This window comes from Tamandua tetradactyla, chromosome 6, assembly GCF_023851605.1.
Source record: "Tamandua tetradactyla isolate mTamTet1 chromosome 6, mTamTet1.pri, whole genome shotgun sequence".
Taxonomy (NCBI): domain Eukaryota; kingdom Metazoa; phylum Chordata; class Mammalia; order Pilosa; family Myrmecophagidae; genus Tamandua; species Tamandua tetradactyla.
Window position 1 is genome coordinate 81,047,626 of NC_135332.1, and position 13,282 is coordinate 81,060,907.

At 36.6% G+C, this 13,282-nt stretch overlaps 1 protein-coding gene and 1 long non-coding RNA gene across 2 annotated transcripts in view; one reads left to right on the plus strand and one right to left on the minus strand.

The window, feature by feature from the left end:
• Window positions 1-13,282, plus strand: part of LOC143686170 (uncharacterized) — a 62,562-nt gene that overhangs the window by 5,423 nt on the left and 43,857 nt on the right. The gene's annotated exons all lie outside the window — the stretch shown is intronic.
• LOC143686168 (olfactory receptor 4X2-like) lies at window positions 4,251-5,755 on the minus strand. Its single transcript, XM_077163163.1, is given in 3 exon segments — window positions 4,251-4,552; window positions 4,555-4,830; window positions 5,398-5,755. Coding segments are annotated over 3 exon segments (936 nt in total).

Below are 13,282 nucleotides of genomic sequence, written 5' to 3' on the forward strand. Positions count from 1 at the left end.
AAGACTTATGCATCTGGAACTCCTAGGTCAGCTGCAAAGTCAGCTGGGGCATCAGGTGGGGGCATCTGCTGGTTCCTTGCTTTTGGGCTCCATTGCTTTCAGCCTCTGTTCCTATGGCAGTTCCTCACTTTGCTTCTCTAGGGCTGGCCTTCCATCTCTTGGCTTCCCTTGGCTGTCTCCACAACCTGGCTTGCTTAACATCTCATGATGGTGTCTGCTGGGCTCCAAGCATCTCCAAACATTTGTGTCTCTCTGGGTTTTGAAGTTTCTGTCAGCTCTCTCTCTGTCAGCTGTGTCACTTCTGAGAGTTCTCCAAAATGTTCCCCCTTTTAAAGACTGTAGTAAACTAACCAAGGCACACTTGGAATTGATGGAGTCACATCTCCATTTAATCAAAAGGTCAAATCCACAATTTGGTATGTCATATCTCCAAGGATATAACCTAATGAAAAATTACCAACCTACAGTATCCAATCAGAATTAAAAGACATGGCTGCCCCCAAGATTGGGTCAGGAATAAAACATGGATTTTCTGGGGGTACATAATAGCTTCAAACTGATGCATTAGATATCTGATTAGGGTTTAACTTCAAGAATATATGAATATTTCCTTTCAACTCAAAAACAAAAATACAAATATTTCATGGAAAAATGGACAAAGTACTTGAAAAGACATTTCTTCAAAGAAGATATACAAATGATCATAAGCACATGAATAGATTCTCAATCTCAATGGTCATGGAAATGCAAATTAAAATCACAATGATATAACTCTTCACACCCATTTAATGGCTGCTATTAATAAAAGGATAATTGCAAGTGCTAAATAATATGTGGAGAAATAGGAAACCTCATACATTGTTGGTGGGAATGCAGCATGGTGTACCCATTGTTGAAAACAGCTGATGGTTCCTCAATAAGTAAATTAGAATTAGCATAATTCTAATTCCACCCAAAATAACATACCCCAAAGAATTTAAAGGAGGAACTCTGATAGATATTTGTATACCAGTGTTCATAATAGTATTATTTGCATTAGACAAAAGGTGGAAACATCCCAAATGTCCATCAGCAGATAAAAGGATGAGCAAAAGGTGATATATGCATATAATGAAATATTACCCAGATTTTAAAAGAATGATATTCTGATACATGCCATTAAATGGATGAACCTTGAATACAACTTACTGAGTGAAATAGAATAGAACAAAAGGGATTAGTTTTGCATAATTCCACTTATATGAAAGAGCTAGAGTATGTAAATTCATGGAAATTGAAAATAAGGTGCAGGAACTCAGGGATGAGAGGACAAGCCATGGGTGTTAATCCATAATGGGTGTCAGAGAATGTTCTGGTAATGTATGATTTTGAGGGTAACAAAGCATTGTAAATGTGATTAATGCCACTGAATTTGGATTGGTAGAGATGTGAAAGTTTATGTTCTGTATGTGTTTCCACAATAAAAATAAGAAAAAAATATAACTCTAATGAAAAATACAAAAGGGCAGATAAATCAAAACATATCATGTTTCTGAATGGGAAGACTCCACATCACTAAGATGCCAGCCAATTCACCCTAAATAAATTCATAATTATATGGATTATAATTATGGGTACATCAATCAAAATAATAGCAGGGATTTTTTGGGTATTGGGTAGGGGACAGGGGTGAACGAAAACTAAGTTTAATGTTCATTTGGAAAAACAATAGCCAAAAGGACTTAGATAATGAAGAGAAATTAGAAAAAACTAGCCCACCAGATAGTTAACATGCTATAAAACTTCAAAAATAAGAAGCAGTCTGGTCTCAGCTATTCCAGAAGGTATGAAATATGACGGTAAAATTACATAAAAAACAAATATTCCACATTTCAAAAAAACATCATTAACTAGGTCAAAAAGCAAAAGAAAACCCTGTGTAAATATTAAAAATTCATATCAGAAAGAAGTCATAGTTATATGTAAATAGTTCCTAGAACATAATTTAAAAAACCAAAACCTAAATATGAGAAAATTATATGAAATGACAGTTCACAGATAATAAAAATGGCCTTCAAATATATGAAAAGATGTCCAACTTCACCCAAAATAATGTAAATAAAAATTTAAATTATTGAGATGCCATTTTCATCTATTGTATTACTAAAGTCCCCAAAGTTCTACAACACGTTTTGAAGGAAAAAGAAAATTTCTAGTGAGAGTACAACTTCTATGGCAAACAAATTGGAAATATATATCAAAATTGGAAAGAAATATCGCCATTTGATCAAGCATTTCTACTTCTGGAAAATGATCTTGAAGATTAGTTGCATGGGTTTTAAGCAAGTTTTCTCACTGCAGCTCTATTTGAAAACAATCCAAATATCATTAAAGGACAGCTTGAGCAAATGATGACACATGTATTCAATGAGTAACACAAAGCTGTAAAAAAATACATAAGGAATTCTCTTTATATTAATATAAAACTATCTGCAAGGTATATTATTAATTGTTAAAGCAGTTTTCAAATCCTTTCAAATAGTAAGCTATCATTTGTGTAGAAAGTAGTGATAATAAGAATACACATGCATGCACACACCCTTGTATTTACTCGTGGCAATCCTGAAAGGAAAGTAGAAATTAAGAAAATTATTTATCTGGTGGGATTGTGGGAGAGGGGAAATCAGGAATGAGGAGATAAGGAAACAAAATTTTTCACTATGCACCTTTTTACTTTGTTGTTCTTTAAAATCTTATGAATGCATTATATGTCTACAAATTTATATAAAAATGGAAGTAATATGCTCCAGGAGGCCCTTGGCGACATGTTTGCATTTGAAAAAAGAAAAAAAAATGTAAGTAATGTGTAAAATGGAAAGTATATTTAATTAATGATTTAGAATATTTTAACCACAAAATCAATGGAAGAAATCATTAGGAAAATCATAGCTTTTACTATGCAATAATGCAAAGTATTTAAACATTAAATATTTTGTAAAATAACAGTCAATTAAACATGAAAAACCCATCCTCACAAAAAATGCATATTAAACAATATTAAGATGTCTATCAAATTTGTAAATATTTAAGTTTATATTTTAAAATAATATCTGACATGAAAAGCGTTACAATAATAATACAGATACTTCCATATATCCTAATCCAATTCTTCAAATGTTAATATTTTGCCACACTTTTATTATCATTCATTCTCTCAATAGATACACAGATTTTTAATGAATTATTGAAACTAACTTCCTGAGATGATGCTTCTTTACTGTAGATACTTTAGTGAGTAATTCCTAAAACCAAAGGACTTTCTCTGAACTATGCACAGTACAGCTATCAAGATTCAGAAGTTAACATTCATTTCATTATATTATCTAATCTACAGAACTTTGTCCCCACTAATGTCCTTTATCTACTCTAGGATACACTTCAGAATCACATGTTGCAATTAATTAGCATGTATTTTTAATCTCCCTTCTTATGGAACAGGTCACCATTCTATATTTGTCTTTCATGACATTGAGACTTCTAAAGAGTACAGGTCAGTAATTTTGTAGAATGTCCTTCAAATTGGGTTTCCCTGATTTTTTGTGTGTGATTAGACTTAGGTATGTTAGAAATACTACAGTCGCGATATTGAGTGTTTCTCAAGTACATCACACAAGGATGCACATGATAGCAATTTATCTCATTAAAGGCATGTTTATTTTGATCAGCTATATATGGAGATATTTTCCAGGTTTCTCCACTTGAAATTTACATTTTATGGGTAGAAACTTTGACATTTATGTAAACATCCTATTTCTCATAAAAATATTTAATGACAGTGTTCAATTCATCAAGAGCACTCTCAAAGGGAAATGCTTGCAAACAATCTTTCTGTGAATCAGTTTAACACTATGTATCAAAAGTCCTTATACCCTGTATTACAGTAAATTTGCTATAAGAAGTGAGTCTTATAGAAAATGAGAACTATAGTTAAAATATCTCTTCAAGAATATTGAGCACAGTATCATTTATAGTAATACAAATAATAAACAACCTAAACAGCTAACAACAAAATAAATGACTAGTAAATTTATGGCAAATCCTTAAGAATAAATATTTTACAAGCATTTAAAATTACATATTTGAAGATGGGCACCAGTTAGAATAACTAGAACTAATATATGCCGTAAACTTTCCTGATCCCATATGTCTTCTCTCAGGGATTTGATTTGGATTTAGCAGCGTTGTAAATTCAAGGTTCCCCTTCTCAGCCCCTATCTCTCATCTGGTCCCATTGTCCTGACCCACAGCCTCTTCATTGCTTCCTTCACTTCAGCATTTCTCAGGGAGTAGATGACAGGGTTGAGCAGGGGTGTGACCATTGTGTAAAACACAGTCACTATCTTGTCAATAGTCAATGTGGCATAAGGCCCCAGATAGATGAAGACAATGGGCCCAAAGAACAAGGCAACCACAGTGATGTGGGACCCACAAGTGGGGAGGGCCTTGTGCCACCCTACAGAGCTTTGGTTTCTCGGATGGAGCAAGATGGCTGCATAAGAGATGAGGAGCATCCAACACTGATCACAGAGAGGGTGCCTCCACTGACAACAATCAGCAGACCAATGAGGGAGGTGTCAGAGCAGGCATCTTTGAGCAGTTTAAGTACATCACAGAAATAGTGGTTGATTACATTGGGACCACAAAATGGCAAGTGGAAGATGAGAAGGATTTGGCCAAGGAAGTGTACAAAGCCCCCCATCCATGAAATTCCCACTAGGATAGCCCACACCTGTTTGGTCATTATAGTGGTATACTTCAAGAGCTTGCAGATGGCCACATAGCTGTCATAGGCTGTGGCATAATTTTATTCTTGGCCTGGTGGCTTAGTCTCTTTCTCTCCCTCCCTCGCCATTTTGGCACATCCGGTTCTTCTAAGCCTCTGAATTACAAGCCTCACCCGCGACTAGTGATGATGCAGTCTTGTCTCTTTAACCCTATTGGCCTCCTCCTTAGTCCTCCACCTACCCAACATCCTCTGCTACGGGTACACTCAGGAACAGCATCTCTATGGTCACAGTCACTCATCCGTCCTCCCTGTGTGATTGGCTACCCTCCCCTGGAGGCCACGCCCTAACTCCGCCTCTCCTCAAACTATATAATCCAGGGCTCGTCAAGCCTCGTGGTCTTTAGCTACTGGTGGCCCTGGCATAAGCGTCTACCAACAATAAAGCTACCTCGCTTCATGCCTTAATTGACTCGGCCTCCAGTCCTTTAGACCCGCAGCGAGGTCTCCTGCGCGCGCCCCTTGGACCCAGACCCCCGGCTCGAGCCCCTTTTCTGCGTGCGGCAGCGTCGTCTAGCAAGCAGTGAGAAGCTGAGGAGTAGAGGGTCCCCGATAGTTTAGCGGTTGGGCCAAACCGCAATAGGCCATCAAAAAGAGAAGGAATATCTCAGTACTGCTAAAGTAGTGGAAGAAGAAAAGCTGTGTCAGGCAGCCCCACAGAGATATAGATTTCTGAGTAGTCAGCAAATCTGACATGAGTTTAGGGAATATAGTAGAGGAGTAGCATATCTCCACAAAGGACAGGTTTCTGAGGAAGAAGTACATGGGGGAGCCAAAGCTTATGCTGGTCATCACAGTGAGTACAATAAGGGTGTTTCCCAGCACAATTGCAGTGTACGAGAGCAGAAATATCACAAAGCAAACTCTCTGTATCTCCTGATTTTGAGAAAGTCGCACAAAAATGAATTCAGTCACATTGTGTGTGTTAGCCATTGTCACCACTTGAAAACAGTAATATGGGTGGGGTGATCCAAAATGATACAGAATAGGAGACTTTGTTGACATGAGTGGGTGAATTATATAATAAACCTTGGCATGTCTGTTAAGGCTATAAACTGGATATCAGAAATGGAGTAGGAATTAGTTGTGTGCAAAGAGAAGACAGAAGAGCAAAGTACAAGATTATGGAAAATCATGTATATGTCTAGAATAAAGGGGATAATAGGAAAATAAAAATCTGGAGGTATAGTCTGGGACCAGTTTTAAAAAGTCTGCTATGAACTTTAGAGTTTTATCTGCAAGCAGTGAGATATCATGAAGAGTGTTAGTCGACTAGAAAGTAAAATCAATAGTGGAAACAGACCCAAATTGGAAAGACTGTGAGATTAGTGCCTCATTTGGGACTTAGATGTATACAGTGTGGGGCAGCCAGAGCTGAGTCACTATTTCCATTTATTAGCATTTCTTTTACTGCTGAATGGCTTTGTTTGGGTTTCTTTGCTGATGGATTCCCTTCGGCTCCCTTTCCTTTCTCCTTTTTTATCCTTGATTTTCAGAAAGCATTCACACAACCTCTCCACATCCTCTTCAGAATCTTCAGAATAGATGTCCCTTCTGTAACTCCCTTGACACTAAGGGCTCCTATTCTCTTCACCTTTGAATTCTCTATTTCTGCACTTGGTTAATGGGTAACCTTGTCCCTTCCCAAGGATCTTTCTCATTTCCTGCTGAGTTCTCCTTACTGGTGCCTTGTTTCCTCCAATCATGCCCCCTGTGGTAGTATAGGTCTGAACTATGCCATGTATACATGTCCAGTGAGACTCTGACACCTCTTCCCTGCCCAGCACACCATACACTCAGGACATCACCATGACTGCTCATGGACTGATGTGAAGATTGTTCCCATCCATGCTGGACTCTTTTGAAGATGGCTGGGATCTCATACAGTGAGACACAGGGAACCTGGAACAAGTAGCTAGATGACTATTTCTCATAGTACTTCACTCAGCTATTAGGACAAGGCCAGGTGATTCGGGACCATGAGCCATATGGAAATCTGAGAAAATATAAATTTCTGACACAAAGAATAGGGACACGATGAGCCTTACCTACTTAGATTAGCAGGTGAAGTTTACCAAGAGTCCAGCTATGTCAGGCAGTTTTTTTTCCACAATTCAATGTGTCTATCATTGTCTTCGGACATGCTTGTCTTCTGCCAATAACACTTCTCCCTGTTTCTTTAATTTATCCTTCATGATGCAACTCAAGCCTTACCTCCTTCAATAAGCCTTTCTCCACTTAAATCTCTTTCCAAGCTCACTGCAGTGATTGTCTTCTTTCATTCATTTCATAGAAGTCCATCTAATATAGTATAAAAATCTCCATCTCCTGAATTGCACTAACAGTTGGTTGAGGAAAGAGACTCTCTTATCTCTGACTCAGAAAATCTGTAAGCAGAACGGGTACTGAATAAATGCTTGAATGCATTTGATTATTCAAAATACACACTAATTTGAACTGATTCGTGCTTTAAAATCATAATAATCATTCCAAAGGCATACATATATGGTTTTGGAATCCGTGTGTGTGTATGTATATATAAAATCCGTGTGTGTGTATGTATATATAAAACCCTTGCAAATGCATAATGGTGAAGTGTGGCTCTTCTGTGGTTGAGTCAAATGGTCTGTTTGAGAAAGGTATGTTCTAGAAATTTATTCCTTGGAACTGATCTTTTGAAATTGAACATATAAAATAATTTTCTTTTTACAGAACTGAATCCCAGTAATAAGGAAAACCAATATTTCTAGAATCCTCTTGTAGGATTTTCATAATTATCAGTACTTGAAATTTTATCTAAGCCTTTACAAAGATTGCATTAGCATAAAATGTTGTGTTCTTTTGATTTAATATATTCTTTGAAGGGGAAAATATTTGCCAGATCTAAGAGTTGGGATAGGAAATTATTACCTACCAGGTGACAAACAGTATTTTCCACTGATGAGAAATACATTTTAAAAAATGCAAATTACTGAATTAGAGTTGACTCTCAACCCTTTTGGGGAAAAAATGCAAAATTCAAATTGACTATCCATTATTAAAGTAATAGGGCAATTTGAATCATAACAAATTGCAAATACAAAATTAATGCCATTTTTTATAAATCTTACCTGCATTATTACATTCTATCAAATCGTGTCAGCACCTTGACTCAGCACAGTTAAGATTTCTTAAACTAGAAAAAGATGATAATACTTATGTTCACAATTTCCTTTGAAATACTGGGCAGATGATCTTGGTAAAGAAAACAGTTCTCATGATTATAGTTAGGGATTCTATAAATTATACTTCAGCAGATCTCTATCCTGAAGATTCTTCTCCTCACATAGACCCATAACCCTCCACAGAAAGGATTCTTAGCTTTTTTGCTGCATCTTTGTAATACCACAGAACTCCAAATACAAACCAACCCCAAAGATGCTTCTGCTGGGTGATATTAATTTCTCTAGAAATAGACGACAACAATAGAACCCTGTTCACCTAGAATCCTTCTCCAAATGTTTGCACAACTTATTCACTCAGTGGTTTTTCATTGAATGGAAACATTCAAAATAAGTAGTTGTATTGGTATTTATCAAGAAAGGTCACTGAGAAATGGGACTCCTGACAGATCATCAGAAATTCTCAACCCCTTAAGAGACTACTATTCTGAAGAAGAGTGCTTTTGTGAAAATCATTAGTTAACTTTGTTAATATTGTTACTTTCTCTGCTCAAAGTCTTTTAGTGGGTTGCCATTGAATGACTTGAATTTGGTCTATGAAATCTTGTGAAATCCAGCCCCCACTCCCTCTCCCACCATCCTAGTGCATAATTCCTTTTGTTCACTCTACTCCACCCTTCTTTCCTTCCATCCAAATACACTGAGATCTTCCTCTTGTTTGCACACACTGGTTTGTTTCCCCCCACACTTGAGGGCTCCTTCTCTGCCTACTGATTCTAGTTTAAATGTCATCTCCCCAGAGAGATTGCCATGAGCATCTTTTCTAAATCTTTTCCCTTTTTCAACCACTGATTAAAAAAAAGTTCAAGTCCTTATTTTTTCCCTTCGTGGAATTTGTTTTAATTTATAATTAAAGTATTTTAATTATTTCGATGGAAAATGAATAGAGTGATGTCTGAATTTATACTGATATTAAAATTCTTCAATGTTTAAAATAAGACATGATGCCATATAGAGAAACCTGGAGACTTTCTGCATTCATATAAATGTATGTCTCATATAAATTTCTTTATAAGAGGAAAAGGGGGGCTTTAAACTGATAAAAAAAAAGATTAAATCAGATTGGATAGCTCCAAAGTATCATAAAAGGAAATTTCCATATGAATTTGAAGAAAAAAAATATTCAGAATGAATCACGGGTATGAAAAATTGTCTTTAAAGCACCTCAACTCCAACAGGGCAAAACTCTAAAAGTAGGCCATAGAGGAAAGATCTTCACCTACTTCTCATCTCCTTTTTCATTCTACCTTTTTTCATTTTTGCCATCAGGCACAAATTTAACTTTTGCAATTCTAGAATTTTTGTTCACAAATAAAATCTGAAGTTCTTATGATAGGCTTATTTAAATTAACAGATCCTTGCTCAGAGGAAGAAGTCATAGGTAATAAGTAACTTTCATAGCATGTGTAGCCTTATGGAGTAGAAAGAAAGAGTATAGCCTAAGGTGTCAGACAGGTCTTGTTTTGCATCCTAGTTCTGCTCAGATAAAGCTGTGTGGTATTGGAAAATTTACATCGATGTGCACTTGTTTGTCATCTGAAATATAAAGTATGCCTTCCTCCAGGGTATGGGGCCTGGACAAGGAACGCCTCCAGGAGTCTAAATTTCCTATAGTTCCAGGTTCACGTGTCAAAAGATGAACTGGTTCCCTTGGCTTCAGAGAAAGCTCTAAAGCAGAAAAGCTGAGAGAATGGTAGTGCATGGGTCAGACGTCATCAGTGTCTACACAATGATTGTCCACTTTAGCCACTGTGAAAACAAGAAAATATGGCTTGGGGCATTTAAAATCAGGATGTTTTATCAAAGAATTCAAATTCATAGCTTTTTTCAATGAAAGCTAGATATGACAGCACTATACCTACATAAACATAGTACTTGAAATGGGGATGGTGATAATAAACATGGCTGTCGTGGATTGAATTGTATACCCCAGTGCGGACCTGATCTTGGACCACATTCTGATGCATGCGAACCTGTTGTAAACAGGATCTCACAGAAATGTTATACCAGTTAAATAGGGCCCATCTGAATAAGATTACTGGGGTCCTTTATAAGCAGAATAAAATCGACAGAGAAAAAAAAAAGCCAGGGAAGAAGCTGGAAGTCAATGGAACCCAGAGGAGGGAGGGGAAGACACCACCATGTGCATCACGATGTGTCAGAAAAGTCAACGACCCAGGATTTCTGGCAGCCAGACCCAGAATGACCCAGTTTTTTAGGTGAGAGCTTCTCTTTGTTGACAACTTGATTTTGAACTTCTCTAAGTATCAAAATGTTCATTGTTTAAGCCACCCCTTGTAAGATGTTTGTATTATTAGGTGGGAAAGTAGAACAATAGCTAACATTTATTTCGTATCTATTCTATTCCAAACACTGTTTTAAGCAATGTTCCGGTCGGTTTTCCAAGCTTCCTCAATGAGCTATTGATGCCCTAACATCAAAATCTGCTTCCCCCATTATCTTTCCTATCTTAGTAAATATCTATTCTAATCTGAATCACTCTGAGTAAAAAATCTTGGGTTGATGTCCAACTCTCCCTGTATCCTGTGTGAATAAATACTATGGCCTCTACCTTCATATTTTTCTCAAAATGACCAACTTCTCAACTTTTCATCTCCTTACCATTTTTACCTTGGAACAAATAATCATCAACTTCAGCCCATTTTCCCTGCTCCCTCCTTGGTCAGTCCCTTGCCTCTGACCCATTTATAGTGTATTCTACCCAAAACAGCCATGGCCATGTGCATCATTCAAATGCCATGTCATGTCGTGGTACTCTTCATCTCAATACTATCTCTAGCTGCCCATCTTTTTCAGAGTAAAGACCAAAATTCTTGGACTTAAAAGGCCCTACATGAAAAAAAGACCCTACATGATTTTCCAATTTCTTCTGTGACTTTTAATCTTTTTTCCTTCTGTTCTACAGCCTTCTGATTGTATGTTGTTTTTCAAACATCCTAAGCATATTTCAGGCTCAGAGGCTTTGCCTTTCCTGTAATTCTCTTTCTCCATGATATCCTCACAGTCTGATTCTCACTTTATTCACTTCTGTCTCCAAATATTTCCGTCACAGAGAGTAAGGAGAGGCCTATATAAGACACAGCCTATATAAACGTGCAAACTCCAATCCAGTTCTACAATAGCAAGACTACTGAAAATAGGAATCCCCTATAACCCTAATTAGACTTTTTAATAGCACATATTACCAGATGACATACTACATATTCTTATCTTTTAATGTATTACTTGCTTCACACCTACTTGAATATAAGTTGCAGATATGGGGACTGAATTTTTTGTTTATTGATGTATCTCTAGCCCATCAACAGTGTTCATCACATAGTACATATTTATACATACATGTTGAATGAATAAATCACAGCCCTGTGAGGTACATACTTATCATTGTCACAATTTACCAACATGGACTCTGAGACATAAAGTAGATAACTATCTTGCTTCACCCAACCAAGTCTAGCTGCTTAGTTAGTGAAGAAACAGATTAAGTATTTAAACCATATGCTAACCGATACCCACTTCAGATAGAGTATTGGTGCTCCAGTTTATGAGAGCCCCAAACTGACAATCTCCACTCTTTTTTGCTGTCTGTTTTACTCCGGTTGCACTTGAATTTCTAAAACTAAGCCAGAGATACTAGATGACACAAGAAAACTAAGAAGGATGGTATATATATGAAAGAGAGAGAAGAAAGGCCAAATTGTTGGTTTAGAGAAAGTTTAGGCTTAGGACTTAAAACAAGCTGGATATCTGTGACACTACTGATAGAAGTCCCAGATTTTGTACAATATATTAAGCTTCCTAACTCATATATACACAGGCACATAAGTGCAACCATTCCTTTCTCAAAGTACCTAATTCATTGCAGGATATATCCACTGGATTTTCAGTGGACAGGTAGTTTTGAATTTCTCAACTAAATCATAAATTATTTCTAAGATAATACTTGACATTGTAAGAACTATTCAAATTTACTGTAATTTTTTTTCTCATTTGAACCCTACTAATGAGACATTTTAGTTTCCATTGTCCTCTGCTTATGAGATTGCTATCGCCCCACATCTGACAGTTTGCAAAGGGGTCTATGTATTTAATAGTAGAAATGTCTTACTTGACACTCATTATGAAAAAAACCTATTTTCAAATACCACCATTGTCATGGTCAGGTTCATGTGTCAACTTGGCCAGGTGGTGGTGCCCACTCATCTGGTCAGACAAGCACTGGCTTGTCTGTTGCTATGCGGCCATTTCATGGACTTAAATCATGATTACATCAGCTGTATCCACAGCTGATTGCATTTGTAATCAGCTAAGGGGAGTGTCTTCTGCAATGAGTGACACTTCATCTAATCAGAGGAAGGCTTTTATGGAGGAATCAGAAGAGACAGTCACTCTTCCTACTTCAGCCAGTGAGCCTCTTGTGTGGAGTTTGTCCAGACCCTTCATTGGAGACATCAGCTTCACAGCCTGCCCTACAGATTCTGAACTCTTCCATTCCCACAGTTGTCTAGCCAGCCTCTCCTGAGAGTTCATTGAGAAACTTCATCGGAATTACCAGCTTGTGGCCTTCCCTACAGACTTTGGACTCTACATTCCCATGGTTAAGTGAGACAATTTTATAAATTTTATATCTATGGATATCTCTTGCTGATTCTGTTTCTCTAGAGAATCCTAGCTAATACAACCATTAAAATGGAATCATGAATAGGTTAATTTTTAAACAACATATAACTTCTAGGAAAATAATTTTATAATAAACTTATAGAAAGATATATATATGTAATAATATTAATGCAAGTTGCATAAAATTTAAAGGGCATTACTGTATTGTGAACAAAATGCAGAAGTTTTAATTTCTCCAATTTTCCTGATTCTGATAGTTCAAATTCTATTACCATGTGTCCTATAACATGTGATCATCTGGAGCCTTGTATATCTCATCATAAAATAATTTTTCACCCTCCCTCAAGAGTTAAGTTATTCTAGAGTACCTTTGAGGACAAAATTTAAGATAATTTTTTTGTTCAACTGATCTATATTCTTTGTTTTCTGCTACTATAGCTGTAGGAAAAGCTATTAGACACATCTAAGATTGCTCCTTTTAATCATATATATTAAAAATAAAAAGGATGCCAATTTATTTTTTCTGTAATCTATTCTGCAATGTACAGTGCCCTGTTTTCTCCTTTTTTTATATGAACAGAATTTATGTTTGAGTCTA